Source organism: Equus caballus, chromosome X, assembly GCF_041296265.1.
Source record: "Equus caballus isolate H_3958 breed thoroughbred chromosome X, TB-T2T, whole genome shotgun sequence".
NCBI classification, from domain to species: domain Eukaryota; kingdom Metazoa; phylum Chordata; class Mammalia; order Perissodactyla; family Equidae; genus Equus; species Equus caballus.
The window spans coordinates 129,758,530-129,774,803 of NC_091715.1; the positions used below are offsets into that span (position 1 = coordinate 129,758,530).

Here is a 16,274-nt window from a genome sequence, read left to right on the forward strand (position 1 = left end):
ACGGTCTTATCATATAGCCATCTGCATACTCTGGTTTTATAAGAGCAATAGCAGAGATGCTACACATCCTGGGAACCTCCCATTAATGGGCACTGGAAGCATTTTACCATAAACTTGCTCTGGTGAATGTATAAAATACAACACATTGCATTCCCTAGGATTTATCCAGGTCTGCAGTGGATGCAGTGAATGAACGGATATTAGTGCTTATAACATACATTGGATGTGGAATCTCCTCCATTTTCCTGGGAGTTGCGGTGGTGACGTACATAGCCTTTCAGTAAGTTGATAGAGTAAGTTTAATTTGGTTTGGTGGATGCTGCTGTCATTGGAACCTTGTTAACTTCGTACAAAGTTTCCTATTCATCACAATAGGAAGAAGTCAGATCCATTAGGTTATGAAGTGAACGGGTTTAAAAAAAAACAACAACAACCAAGTCTCCTCTTAAAAAAAAAAAAAAGATTGTGATTGGATTTTTAAAAAAGCAAGAGTGTTAGCATAGGAAAAGATCTCTCTAAGAGGATACAAAAACACTAACCATAAAAGAAAAAGTTGATAAATTGGGTCATTAAAATTACAAACTTCTTTCAACAACACTGTTAAGAAGTGAAAAGGCAGATCAAAGATTGGAAGAAGATATTCGCAATGCATATATCTGACAGAAGACTTGTATGCAAAATATATAAAAAAAACTCTTACAAATCAAAAAGCAAAAGACAGACAATACAAGTAAAAATAAGTAAAAGATTTGAACTGGCACCTCACAAAAGAGGATATCCATGCCTAGCCCTAAATCCTACCCATCTGGCTAATAAGTACATCACGGGGTTTTCAACATCATTACTCCTCAGAGATTAAAACCAGAATTATACTTTTACGCACCTACCAGAATGACTAAAATTAAAAATTCTGACAATAGCAAGTGTCAACAGGGATGTGGAACAACGGAAACTCTTACACACTGCTGGTGGGAATGCAAAAATGGCACAGACACTTTGGAAAATTCTTTGACAATACCCACTAAACACAAATATATATCTAGCTGTTGACCCAGAAATTTCACTATTTTAGAGAAATGAGTGCATATAGCCCCTAAAGCAATATACAAGAATATTCACAGCAGCTTCATTGATAATGGCCCCAAATTGGAAACAACTCCAATGTACATTAACAGTTGACTGGATGAATAAATTGTGGTATATTCATAAAATGAAATGCTTCACAGCAGTGAAAATGAATGAACTTCTATACAATGGAACATAATATCTAAATCTCATAGACATAGAGTTTAGCAAAGGAAGCAGAAAAAGAAGAGAACATACTGTATGCTTCCATTTATATGAAATTCCAAGTTCAGGCAAAACTAAATCTATGGGGATAGAATTTAGAATATTGGTTACTCTAGTGGGGGGTATTGAATGGGAGAAGGAATGAAGGAGCCTTCTGAGATGTTGAAAACATTCTATCGCTTGATCTGGGTGGAAGTTCCTCAGGTGTATTCATATGAAAAGATTCACTGAGTTACATTCTTAAGACTTGTGTACTTTACTATTTACCCTGATTTAAAAAAACCTACACACACAAAATTAAAATTGCAAAATTTAAATCAAGAATTATTTATTAGAAATGAAAAAGAAAAGGAAATATACATATTTAATTTGGAAAATACTGGGTCAGTTTCCACAAAGTACAATTGTGATCACTTAGTGATGCCAAATGTCTGAATCTTTGGAAACACCCAATACTTGAAATGGTTTTCATGGTCATCCTGCTCTTCGGTCACATGTAGATCCAGCCTTGTGTCTGCTGAAGGAGTGAAGACAGAATTGTACTATCCAGGAAACTCCTTCCTTCTCTCCAAAAGAGAAAAAGAAAAAGAAAAAAAAAAGGGGGATACTGCTTAATTGAGAGAGGCTATTATTACTCCTGTTAGTGAAGGTCACTATATTTAGGATACTTTGACTCAATTTGGAAAGAGGGTTGGGAACTCTAAAATTCAGTACTTGTAAGGTACCATGAGTAATTTAATTTTAATAGGCAGTTCTTTCATTCTTTCACTCGTTATGCAAATAAGATGTGGCAACGCTTCATTAAAAATAGAGACCCTACCTAACTAAACATCTTGCCTTTTCTTTTAGCAAACTTCGCAAAGATTATCCTTCCAAAATCCTGATCAACCTGTGCACAGCACTACTGATGCTAAACCTGGTATTTCTGGTCAATTCCTGGTCGTCATCATTTCAGAAGGAGGGACTTTGCATCACAGCCGCAGTCGTGCTTCATTACTTCCTGCTGGTTTCTTTGACTTGGATGGGCCTGGAGGCGCTCCACATGTATTTTGCTCTAGTCCAAGTCTTCAATGTATACATTCCCAATTATATCCTTAAATTTTGTCTAGTTGGTTGGGGTAAGTATATCTGCCATTGTCCTCGATGCCTGTGTTAAAACCTTAAAAGCCTGTGTGTGTCTTTCTAATTCTAGCTCTATTAGACAAATTATTGGGGACCAAATTCTGTTATTATCATAGGTAAGGAATTAAGAACTACCTCGCTGATGGTTGGGTGTGCATCCCTTTTTCTGCCTATGTTGCTTTATAAATTCAACTTTTAACCTTTATGGGGAGGGATTAGTTCACAAATATTTATAAACACCTGCTTGTGTACTCAGCTAAATGCTGGATCTATGGGAGTAAACCTGTCAGATTTTATCCTTCCCTTTGTAGAAGTTATAGTCACAACAAATACTTACTGATACAGCAGCCAACACTTAGGTAGCGCTTACATGTGCCAGACATCGTTCTAAGAGCTTTACATACTCATTTAATCTTCACAATGTCTCTATGGGAAAGGCTTCATCATTATTCTCATTTAATAGATGAGGACACTGAGGCACAGAGAGATTAGGTAATTTGCCAAAACTCACACAGCCTAGCAAGTGGTAGAACTGGGATTTGAACCAGGGAGTCTGTCTCCATAGTTTGGGCTTTCACTCGATGTGATCTAACCCCCTGATTTAAGGGACAGGGAAAGGACTTGCAATGTGTGACATCGTGCTCGCCCAGACACGCCCTGATTCTTACCACCCCTCATGACTGTCACTCTCACTGCTGCCCTATGGAAGGGGGCAGAAATGAGCCTCAGCAAGACTATTTCCTAATTTAAATGTCATTTCTTTGGTTTGCTTTCCTGTATTTCTAACTGACACAGCTCAGCTCCTCCCCCACCCTTTGCCTGTTCAAGACAGATTTTGAATTCACAAAATGCCTTGGCCACATAGGAGATGCACACTAGGTGGGATGCTTAGGATACATAGGAAGATAGATTTTATCTTCCATTGCCTTTGTGAAGACAATAGCTTCCCAATTAGCTACCCATCCTTTTAGTGAGTTCGTTAACATAGCACATGCTTTCATTGGGTACGCAGTCAGTGCTATTATCCACGCTAATATAGGGAGCAAAGACAGGCAAATGCTTAACAAAGCATAATCGCAAAAATTGTTTTTGCACACTTTGGAATCCATCAGAAACACAGAGCCAAAAGCAGTCAATACACTCCGCTTTATGCCTGGCAGCCCTCACCTCCAGTCAACTGGAAGATTGAAAAACGTTGTGGAAGAGTCTTCATGAATAATCCAGAAAGTAGATAACCCCCGTATGGCTGACTGTGGGGGGGCTGTAAATAGCACTCAATCCTGGCTTTCCTTCTCCCTCGTCATTATTCATTCTCGGCTTCCTTTTCAGACCCTTCCTCCTTCAATGTTGGTGTTCCCCAGAGCATGCTTCTTACCTCTTTGATCTTCTCATTCCACACACACTTCCTGGGGTACAAGGAGAGGCAGGAAAGGCTAAGGCTTGGTACTTGGAGGCAGGAAGAACTTGGGGGGTGTCAAGTACACACTCAAGCCAAGGCCAAGGGCTGATTGGCTCGACCAGTAAAGATACAACGAGCCACTTTCAGATTCAGTTGATTACTTCCATAGCGGCGAAAGGAAGAGTAGCTAAAGGTGCCAGCTCCCAAGTCCTTGTCCCACACACTATAAAGAACGACACCAAAACAAAAGGGAACAGATGGCTGCCACACGAGCTGTGGGATTCCCTGTTGCGGAGGAGCCAGTTCGAAACTGAAGCTATGTGGTTTTATATTCCACAGTTCTGTTCTGAGGGGGTAGGGTGCAAAGCACCACACCGCCTCAGAACCTGGGAGGCGATGAGAAACAGTGTCCTGACAGCCTCCCAGAGGAGAGGCAGGCGAGAAGGAGATAGCCTCAGAGCACCTCCTCACTGGCCTGCCGTCTTCTTGAATTCGTGGAAGATCACAAGGCGTTCTGCCCACATTCAAATCAGCTGCTGTTCAAGCCTTTGCCTACTCAGTCTACGTGGATACCTGCGAGGTCGCCAGGGAGCCACTGCAGAGCTGTCCCGCTACAGGGAGTTTCAGAGCATTTAAATAATGTACAGCATAGGGAATATAGTTAATAATATTGTAATAACTTTGTACAGTGACAGATGGCAACTAGACTCATCGTGGTGATCATTTCATAATGTATATGAATATTGAATCGCCATGATGTACACCTAAAACTAATGGGATAGTGGATGTCAATTATATTTCAATTAAAAAATTAAATCAATAAATATTAGACAAATGCAATCAACTGTAAGGAAAATAAATATTGGCATCTGTTTGTATTTGAAGTTCTATCTTCCTAATGCCAAAGCAACCTGTTGAAAAGGTTTTATTCCTTTATCTAAATCCCGGCCCAAGGCAATAGTGTTGTCCACATTCTTTTTGGTAAGCGCTAGGGATCTTTTTTGTTTTAATTATCAAAGTGTAAACACAGCTTAGAGACTGCCTCACAACTTCCATCCTAAATGTGAGGCCTCCGTCCACCCCTCCCCTCTGGCCTCCAACAGGTATATTCTTAAACATCTACATTATGCTAGGCACTGTGTTAGGTGTGATGCACACATTGGAAGGGACTGTCCAGTTTATCACAGAATAGGACACACATACTCGGCACTCTGGGGTTCGGAACAGCTTTGGATATATCTTACAAAATGCTTAAAATGTATGCGGGTGTAACGCTCTTAGTTTAGGAGCAATGCATTGTTAGAAACAAGGAAAACGTTTAAGTTTTGCAAATGTACATGAAATTGGATTTTTAAACCCTGTATCTATACTCATGTCACGTTTGACCACTTAGACCGAACTGATTGCTTTATTATAGTCTGGCTGAATTGACTGGTTGTTAACTGGTCGATCTAGTCAAAATGTCAAACTAGTAACGAGTGTGGAAACAGCTCCCCTGTCAGAAAGGCACTGAAGGTTGCTGATGATTGCCTGTGCCCTGCCTCCAAGGTGACCTAGACATAAAGACACTGGGAAGTGAGGGAAAGGGAGAAAAAGTGGCGGCCCATCATCTGAGAAGAAATGCTTGATGCGAACTTATATTCCGATGAACGAGATATTTCTGTTGCCAAGTTGATTTTTTGGCACTTGAGCTATTTTTAATAACCAGTGGGCGTTGTATTGGAGCCATCGGCATGCTGTCTAGTTTAGCAGATTGGGGAACTCCTAGAAATGTTTCACTTGGAAGAATTCACAAACATTCTGCAAACAATGGTATTTTGATGCCCGCACATCTGTGGTTCATTTAAACAGTGTTTTAATGTATCAGTGCCCACATTCATTGATCAGGATCTCTCCCCCGCTTCCTAATGGGATGCCTTTGGCTTGCTTCCTCACTCTAGGAATCCCAGCAATCATGGTGGCAGTTATAGTCAGTGTGAAAAGAGATCTGTATGGAACTCTGAGCTCAAAGACTCCATTGTAAGTACCAGCATCTCTGCTTCTCAGGTGGTGATGCTCTTGACCATCAGGGAACGGTGGGGTGTTCCAGGCCTAGGGCTTAGTCTTGACTCTGACTTTAGGGAGGACTCAGCCTCAGTCTTTCTGATCTAAACACAGTCATGTGCACACTCACATAATGGTTAGGTGCCTGGGCTCTTTATGCCCTTGGGCAAGTTACCTTACCTCTTACTTCCATTTCCTCCTCTGGAAAATGGGTATAATAATGTTTGCTCTCAGTGTTGTGCGTAAATTAAAATGACATCATATATATAAAGTGCTCATCATGTGGCCTGTTCCCTGGTAAGTGCTACATAACTGGCAGCTATTGTGATTATGATTAGAAAGCTCACAGAAGGTGGAAGGAGTTGGAGTGGCCACTATAAGGAAATACAGAGATGAGTTGGAAAACATTTTCTACCTTTCAACAACAAAGTTCTCCCCTGAAGACGACTCCACCACTTTCCTTTGCAAATTGGCTCAGCTTTGTTGTCCTAGACATTCTTTTCTTTCTTTCTTTTTCTTTTCTTTTTAACATATAAACCCATCTCTTCGGTTCTCTCATCCACAGCCACAAGAGACTAGCCATTCACTTTGCCCCACCTCTCTAGAACCTTCTTTTACAGGCCTGTAGGTAGTAACCATGTAGTCCTTTAGACTGCACAGTCTCATTTCACACTCTGATTCTTTTTTACATACCCATATCTATTCTCTTTATCATTGCCTCCCAAGCTATTTTTTGCTATAGATTTTCCCTCCCACCAGACTGGCGTGAAACGTAGGAGGTCTTGCCCCCGAGACTCCTCTGTCTTTCATATTGAGATGACAGTTTCCAGAAGGTCAAAATTATATTGCCCTTTCCAGCAGATGCCGTCTAATTATAATTCCTTGTTATCCTTTCTTTCTCTCCCTTTTCTCTTCCCTTCCTTCTCATCTCCTCCTTTGTCCTCCCTCCTTGCCTGTTTTGTGGCTTAAAGGATCCCTAGTGTCTGTCTAATGGTGGTTCTTCAAAGATCAAAAGCAAAAGAAAAAACAAGAACAAAACCAACTCCACTCGCCCTGAGTAGAGCCCTTTCATATGTGCGTTGGTTAGTAAGAGGTAGATTGCTCTAAGAGCTTTTTGAAAAATAATTATATTTTGAAGAAGTAATACATGCACATGGTACAAAATTCAAATGTACAAAAGGGTAGAGGATGAAAAGTAAGCCCCAGTCCCAACCCCAGCTACCCAGCTTCTCTCCCTTGATGCAACTCTTATTACCAGCAATCAAATTTGCATACATATTCTCTTGCACACTTTGTTACCTAAGGGGTAGAGATACACTTTTTGATACTTAACAATATGTTTAGGAGATGATTCTCTATCCAAACATATAGCTCTGCCACTTTTCAAGAGTTTTCTATATCCTTCTTTAAGGCTGAAGATGATATTCAAGGAACCCTAAGTATTAGTCTCTATTAGGGAAATTAAATGCTTTTTTCGCCCCCTCCCAGTACACACAAACTCACAAATACATGCAAGTATCCACACCAACATGAACAATGTGACCACAAGGGATTTTCTTGGTTCTGGAAAAGAGATCTCAGCTAAGTTGACACACGATTAAATTAATGAAGCTTGTCTATGTTCAAAAATCAGAGGTGATGCCTCCAGTAATTGGAAATGATGTTGGCTAAAATATTTGTTCATAGGAATCACTACACATTTCTTCTTTTTTTTTTTTTTTTACTGGGAAAGATTCGCCTTGAGCTAACATCTGTTGCCAATCTTCCTCCCTTTTTTTCCCTGCCCAAAGCCCCAGTACATAGTTGTATATCCCAGTTGTAAGTCCTTCTAGTTCTTCTATGTGAACCACCCCCACAGCATGGCTACTGACAGACGAGTGGTGTGGTTTGACGTCCAGTAGCTTAGCCTGGGCCACTGAAGTAGAGCACACTGAACTTTAACAGCTAGGCCATCAGGGCTGGCTCACATATTTCTTCTTTAATAGAAACTGTGGAGCCATTAATCAATCCAGTGGCCAGTATTGCCTTTTGTAGTCCTAACCTGTAAATGTGGTGGGACGTTTAAAATATACATCATATTTTAAAGCAATGCAATGACAGCTGTGCTTTTGTGTTGCATTTTCATTAACTCTGATAATCTTATCATTGTTTGATACAGCGTTCAGAAAAGCCAGTCATTGCTTACTGTCCTTTTACTGTGATACTTATCATGAAAAGCGGAATTCATCCCTCAAATAAAAGCTCAGGTGTAAGACATGGGGGAGGAGAGCCACTTTGGGGGGAAATACATAATTTGTTCTTCTGTTGTTGAGGAAGACAGTAGCCTTCTAGGAAATTGGATTGAGAGGTTTCTGCACATATAGGGCAGAAATATCCTCTAGGATTTCTAATTAGGCACTGGAAAGAACCCTGGAGTGGGGCTCAGGAGATTAAGTTCCTAGTCCCAGCTCCGCCCCTAGTGAGTGTGAATGAACTGTGTCAAGTTGTTTCGTCTCTCTAGGTCTAGGTGTTCTCAGGTGAAATGAAACTGTGACTAGGTGATCTTCAGAGTCTTGCTGAAAAATAGGAGTTTATGTTTCTCTACCTCACAATGGTCTTCTCTTCTTTGTCTCTTGCAGTTGTTGGATTAAAGACGATTCTATCTTTTACATCTCAGTTGTGGCTTATTTTTGCTTCATCTTTCTCATGAATCTCTCCATGTTCTGCATTGTTTTTGCCAAACTGAATTCCATGAAAGCCCATAGCCAGAAGACTCGGCAGAAGATGATCCTGCATGATCTCAAAGGCACAACAAGCCTGACATTCTTACTTGGCCTCACCTGGGGGTTTGCCTTTTTTGCCTGGGGACCTGTGAGGATCTTTTTCTTGTATCTTTTTGCCATTTTTAACACTTTGCAAGGTAACTGCTGTTCTTTGCACTTTCTGTGGCTAGCTAGACCTCCACCAAAGCTTTTGCTGCCTTAGAAAATAATCTCACCTTTCAGGGTTTTGGAGGAGGAGAGGATACTCCAAGAGGCTTCTGCTGTCAATGAGTTGACAGGCAGCCGTTGGAAACATTAGCTAGATGCTAGGGCTTCATTAAATGAGCCCACTCTCTCTTACTCAGGGATGCAGAGAGAAGCCTAGATAGCTAACCCAACCCTAGTTAACTGGCAATGTCTATATCAAATGCTGCTTGACAATACTTCTTACAGTGTTCATTACATCAACACATTCTGCTCATAGGTGTCCAGATTCACACTTATGTTGACATTTCGAAATGCACAATCCAGTTGAACATAGCAATTATTGGACAGTAGAAACATTAAACTTTTGACCACATAGACTCTGGCTGCATTAGATATCCTAATACTGTGGGAAAGAGCCAGGCTAGGAAATTACAGAGTCATCGAGGAACAAAGGTAAAGAGCAAAAAGCAGTGGACCAAGGCAAGGGGCCAAGGTTCTAGTCTTCGTTTTGCTGCAAATCAACCTTGAAAAAGTCACCACAACTTGTTGAGTTAGATGAGCCTAAGTGAATGGCTCTATAGCTCTTTAATCTCATTCCTGTTTTCTGGTGAAAGGAGCAAATGATGAGGAAATGATTAAATGGTAGGCCAAGATGACATGATAAGTAAAAGCAAGGGATCTGGTTAATATACCTGTGAGTAATTGTTGATGTTCATTTTTTTTTTCCTGAGGAAGATTTGCCCTGAACTAACATCTGTTGCCAATCTTCCTCTTTTCCTTTTGCTTGAGGAAGATTAGCTCTGAGCTAACATCTGTGCCCATCTTCCTCTAATTTATTTGTGGGATGCCTGCCTCAGCATGGCTTGACCAGCGGTGCGTAGGTCCATACCTGGGATCCGAACCAACGATCCCAAGGCCGCCAAACTTAACTGCTGCACCACCAGGCTGGCCCCCATTCCCCCATTCTTGAAATGGCACAATATACATTAGCATGGTCAAGGTCTGAGGAACTCTGCTGGGGGAGAAAAACCTTCAAAGATTCGTTTTAACCCAGCATTTAAAAACACTTCAGAACACTTTGTCATTGTGGTTATTAACCCTTGAGGAAGCTTGGGAAATATTAATTGGTGTGCAGTTATATGCCAGGCATTTGCAAGGTGCTGCAGAGAGATGGGGAAGCAATCTAGAATCAGGTGCAGTTTTTGCCCTCATGTCTTATTATTCAAGCAACCATCTCATTTTAGAGCAATGAAGTGTATCAACTGAAACTTTCTGTCCCACCAGATTCTGCCAACCTGATCTAGCCATATTCGGATTGCAATGCAAAAAGGCACAAAATGTGTTGTTCTTCCCCCGCATGCCTACTTTCTGCCTTCTGGGGGTGAGGATGACATTTTTAGGAGCTCTCCATGCCCCTCTCGCTTGGTTTGCTTTTTGAGGCTGGCAGCACTTGGTTGTCTCCTGCATTGCTGACTGAGGCCCTGGTAATAGTTCTATACTTTCCCTATTGACAGACCTACCTGGCCTACGCTAAGACACCCTGGTCTCTGTAGCATGCTTTAAGAACCAACCAGCCTTGGTGTAGAATGTGTAGAGAAGTGGATTAGGAGCCAGGTGCCCGTGCAGACATTTTCCTCAGCAATAACTCCAGGCCTCTCTTGGCTCACTAATTCTGAGGAGGAACACACTTACCCTATGAAAAGAGGGGTGAAAGGGAAAGCTGACAAAAAAAAAAACAGGAAAGCAAAGCAGTTTAGAGCTTAAAGCGGGGAGAGGTGTTTTCAAAACAGCGAGCTCCATTCCTATGGTAGAAGGGACTGCTAGTACCTAAGCAGGAAGCCTACATTGGCAGAAGCAGAATCCCAAGGAGGACCTCCCAAGAACCGAAACCAGAGCCTTGTAGACCCAGCATCAACAGAGCCGAGCTGTCTGTCTGTCAGACATGCTTTATGTCAATCAATCACCAAGCATTTCTAGTTGCTAGTCCCACCTACAAGATAGACTGTGCCATCTTGCAGAGAGGGTGTTTTCAGAGCCCTGAGTTTCAAACTCAAGTTGCACACACAAACATACACACCCCAAATAGTCAAAACAAGAATGCAGTGAAATGAGTTAACAAATTAGCCATTTAAAAGACAGATGGCAAGTTTGCAATTCTGGTTGAAAGGGGCTGCCCTGTGGTCAGGTGTGAAAAAATTATGCCCATGATGAGCCATTTCTGAAGGAGGGACGCACAAATAAAAATGCAGGTGACAAAAACCTGACATCTTCCCGCATGCCTATGTTCTAGTGAGTAAGCAGATCAATCTGTTATTGGAAAGAAAAAAGAAGGCTGTCAGGCAGAGAGGGAGAGCTGGCAGGCAGCTCATTGGAATTCAGAGAATAACCTTTAAGCCTGAGAACGAACTAAACCCCATGCAGGAAATCAGAGCAGCCATAGGTGCTTGTCGCCACTGTTGCCCCTTGTTTGCGCTGAAGATGGAGAGGTTTTAGCTGCTCTGAGATGGGGGTTTGCTTTCATTCGGTGGCTGCAACAACTTCCAGGTGGCTGCTGCTCAGAAAAAGAGTGAACGCTGCCAGATTCATCACCAGTGTTGTTTGGTTACAAATGAAGATAAAGCCCTCAGGGGACATAGTGAAACATGTCATTCCGTTTAGCCTCCCGATTGCTGCCTCCCATCCAGAATTAGAGAGTCTCAGGGCTGGGACCTGGGAATGAAGAGCTTCCCAATCCAATTTCCCAGTGAGTGACAGAAGTCACATGCCTCTACCTCAAACTTCCCAGAGACACAGAGCTCACCATTTCATAAAGCAGAGCATTGAACTTCTCTTTATTGAAATGTATTTGACATACAACCTTGTGTAAATTTAAGGCGAACAACATGTTGATTAGATAAATTTACATATTGTACATGATTGCTATTGTAACTTCTACTCAGCCCTTAATCTTATCTGGGTCATCCTTTCCTGAGGGTAGCATAGTGCAGTGGTTAAGACCTTGGGCTCTGCATTCAGATTGCCTGAGTTCAGTCCTGAGGCTGCCAGATCAATGTTGGCTCTGTGACTCGGTCAAGTTTACTAGACTTGGACTCTGAGGCCTCTCATCTGTAAAAATGAGACTAATAGCACAATGCCTAGGACACAGTCATTGCTTAGTGAAGACTAGCTTGACTTTTCATTACACGGTTGCTCTGTGGCTTCCTCCCATTGCCCTGAGTTCCAACCTGACAACTACACAGAACAAGCCTAGCTTATCCTCTTCCTGACAGCCTTTCAGATCTGTGACTGTAGCTACCATCTCTCCTCACCCTATATTCCACACTCCAAGTTTTCTCTTATCCAAATTACAGCACCCCAGCTCTTTCAGCCTTTCCTCAAGTCCATCCCTATTCTTGTTTGCTCTCTTCCTGAATACTTCTACTTGTTATCATCTTCTTAAAACAAAGCCTCCCAAACTCAGTTTGGTGCTGGTAGGAGGAAGGGCTAAACCAGGGCAGAATGGCAGGAGATGCTTACTCTCCTCATGCAAGATTCTTTACTTCCACTAATTCCCTGGCTTAAATGAGCTTTGGGGGCATTTACTAGTGACTCGTGCTCACCTTGCAATGAGTTAAGACCACTCCAATCCATCACTAATCATTTACCTTCAGAACAACTGGCCAATGAGGAGGAAAGCTGAACCTTATATAGAGAACAAAGGTTTCCAAACTGCACTTGGACCAAAAGAAATATTTTGAGGCCCAAGAAGATATCACTAAGGTTGCAGAAAGCCATGAGAGTTTGTGTGTTAAGGGCTTTGGAGTTCAAGTCAACAAACATCTATTGAGCTGCTACACGGAATACTGGAGGCAAAGGGAGAAATGATATAAAGACGGAAGAGAAAGCTACCTCAGCCCTCAAAGATTTGACAGCTAGCTGGAGAGATGGGCAGTGCATGGAGAATAATATGGCTAAACATGGCAAACGTTATAAGAAACAAAGTGCTATGGGAGCTCAGGAGTGGGAAAGCTGAGTTTCAGTTTGAGGCATCTGGAAAGGCTTTGTGAATAAAGACTTTTAGCATGGACCATAAATAAAAGCCAGGCTGTTGACAATTTTACCTCCAAACTTTAGGAAATCCAATTGGCGTTCCAGGGCATTTGCAATAAGGATCATCATGAGTCCTACTTTCATCCCCCAAGAAGATATTTTAGACTTAGGGGATGAGAAATGGCCAAAATTGCTAGTGGATACCATCAGCACCCCTTCCTCACTTGCAGGACAAAAATCAGAGCTGGCAGTAGAAATTGAGGGCACCGAATTCATGATTTCCACACAGTGTAATTGTGCCAAAGAACATGTGTATTAGGTATTTATTGCTGTGTTATTACTCCCAAATTTTAGCAGCTTAAAACAACAAACACTTATTATCTTACATGGTTTCGGAGGGTCAGGAATTCAGGCGCAGCTTAGCTGAGTGGTTCTGGCTCGGGGTCTCTTACGGAGTTGCAGTCAAGCTGTCAGCCGGGCTGCAGTCATCTGGAGACTTGACTGATGCTTGAGGATCTGCTCCCGGGAAGGCTCACTCACTCGGCCGTGGGCTGGAAGCTTCAGTTCCTCACCATGTGGTCCTCTCTACAGGGCTGTCAGAGTGTCTTTAAGACATAACACTTGGCTTCCTTCAGAGTAAGTGATAATAGGGAGAGAGAGAAAGCCACAATGTCTTTTATAAACTAATCTTGGAAGTGACTACACCATCATTTCTGCCATATTCTGTTGGTACAATGTGGGAGGAGACTCCATAAGGATGTGAATGCCAAGATGTGGGGATCGTTGAGAACCGTCTCAGAGGCTAGCTCCCATTGCAGGCCTCATCTCTCAAGCTCCAGGATGGACAGCAGCCCAGGGGGAATACTGTGGTCAACATGAAGTCTTGAGACCTTTTTGCCATCACTGACTTTGGGAGGGAGGCTGGAAAGATAAGCGCAGAAAGTCAGTAATGACCCTGGGGTTCCTTAGAAGAGGTATTAATGATGACAACAGCAGGCCTGAGTGTGAGCATTGGTGACAGAATGAAAGAAGCTGAAAAAGACTGACCTTCTTTTCCTGGCTTAGGATTCCTCATTTTTGTATTCCACTGTGCAATGAAGGAGAGTGTCCGGGAGCAGTGGCAGATACACCTCTGTTGCAGGTGGTTTCGACTGAGTGACTCTTCTGGTAAGATGTCAGTTTGGGTAAGGTTTTGAATTCTACAGGTTTTACAAAACTCATCAGATTAACTTGTCTCTTGATTTGAGTTCATACAGCATCAACATCAAAATGGAGGCTGTTTTCATGTCATGAAAATGATTTGTACTTTTGAGCCGAGATGAATGAAGTCAGGTGAAAGATGTGATTTGGGCCATATTTTAACTTAATAAAGCTTCTCTTTTGGCCCAAATTCCTTGGATTGCTTGCCCTTGCTGTCTACTGAGTCTCAATTCAATTAAAGAACATTGATTGAGTGCCTACTGTGTTCTACGCACTGAGTCACAGGGTCTTTCTGGCCCGTAGCCAACAGTGGGTTGAGTGGCTGTGGGAAGCAAGGAGTGACGGTGGAGATGGAGAGAACTTGCAGCATCCCTAGGATGCCCAGCTAGTGGGCTTCCCACACGGACTGAGGACCTTTCCTGCACAGTGGGAAATGTAGAGGACTCTGACGTTGCCTCTGAGGATGTCTCCAGTCCAGGCAAATTGATTTTCTATGTAGCAAAAGGCTCCTCCATCCAATTCAGGCAGCTTCACTCAGTCTCAATGCAAAGCTCAGTCTGTTTCCTTTAGAGAAGGCAATGCTTGAACTCAAAGATTCTATAAGTAGCACAGAGATCCTGCTCCTTTATGTTGGGCATATCAGTAACCTGCTGGCCCCTGTGCCAGGCTCTAGGGAAAGCAGGCATCCTTGGTAAGTGAATTGACTTTGCCTGTAGCATACATTACAGTTCATACTTACTTCTTACAACTTCATAGAAAAGCTGACTCCTTGAGGTACCCAGAATGAACACTCTGTACATCGGGCTTTATACTTTTTAACAAAATTCTTAAGGTATAATTTACCCATTTGAAGTGTAGAATTTAGTGAGGTTTATGTTTTTAACTATTTTTTGTGTCTTTTCAGATGCCAGCAGGTATGGGCTAAATATTGGGTATAAAAAGGAAAGACTGAAGAAAACCTTCAAGCAAAAATTGTTGACACCATCCCTCAAGTCAACTGCAACTAGCTCCACTTTCAAGTCTTTAGGCTCCGCACAAGGCACTCCTTCACAAATGAGCTTCCCAAATGATGAGAGAAAATGCTATGTCGCCTGCACTGATGTCTCAGAGATATTGAATGAATGTGAAGCTACATAAATGGTCTTGGGAAATATTGCCTCCTCAGAAGGAAATGCACATGTGCATGTATATACCTGGGTTCATTCTTGGCTGAGAAAGTGTGTATAGAAGCACCTAGTGAACTTAGTCTGTATAAATCTGGTAGGCTATTAGAATAACGGAGGAGAGAAGAGACTGAAGATCCAAAAAAATCCATGGATAATTAAAACAATTGTCACAGACTGTTAAAAACAGAAGGTGAAAATGAAAATACAAAAAGCCAAAATCTATGGGATACAGCAAAATCAGTTCTAAGAGGGAAGTTTATAGCAATACAGGCCTACCTCAACAAACAAGAAAAATCTCAAGTAGACAATCTAACAGTGCACCTAAAGGAAATGGAGAAAAAAGAACAAACAAAGCCCAAAAGATTAGAAGGCAGGAAACAATACAAATCAGAGCAGAAATAAATGAAATAGAGACTTAAAAAACAATAGAAAAATCAATGAAACCAAGAGCTGCTTCTTTGAAAAGACAAACAAAGTTGACAAAACTTTAACTAGACTCACCAACAAAAAAAGAGAGAAGGCTCAAATAAATAAAATCAGAAATGAAAGAGGAGAAATTACAACAGACACCTCAAAAATACAAAAGATTATGAGAATACTATCAAAAGCTATATGCCAACAAATTGGATAATCTAGAAGAAATGGATAAATTCTTAGGATCATACAGCCTTCCAAAAATGAATCAATAAGAAATAGAGAATTTGAATATACTGATCACCAGTAAGGAGATCGAAACAGCAATCATAAACCTCCAAAAAAATAAAAGTCCAGGACCAGATGGCTTCCCTGGTGAATTCTACCAAACATTCAAAGAAGACTTAATACCTATCCTTCTCAAACTCTTCCAAAAAATTGAAGAGGAGGTGAAGCTCCCTAACTCATTCTACGAAGCCAACATTACCCTGATACCAAAACCAGACAGGGACAACACAAAAAAAGAAAATTACAGGCCAATATCACTGATGAACATTGGTGCAAAAGTCCTCAACAAAATACTAGCAAATCGAATACAACAAATACATCAAAAAGATCATACGTCACAATCAAGTGGGATTTATTCCAGGGATTCAGGGATGG

At 41.7% G+C, this 16,274-nt stretch overlaps 1 protein-coding gene across 1 annotated transcript in view; it reads left to right on the forward strand.

The window, feature by feature from the left end:
* Window positions 1-16,274, forward strand: part of ADGRG4 (adhesion G protein-coupled receptor G4) — a 95,349-nt gene that overhangs the window by 74,636 nt on the left and 4,439 nt on the right. Inside the window, 6 exon segments of the mRNA XM_070257154.1 lie at window positions 159-280; window positions 2,140-2,408; window positions 5,752-5,830; window positions 8,473-8,753; window positions 13,897-13,998; window positions 14,936-15,103. Coding sequence (XP_070113255.1) covers window positions 159-280; window positions 2,140-2,408; window positions 5,752-5,830; window positions 8,473-8,753; window positions 13,897-13,998; window positions 14,936-15,103 — 1,021 coding nt within the window.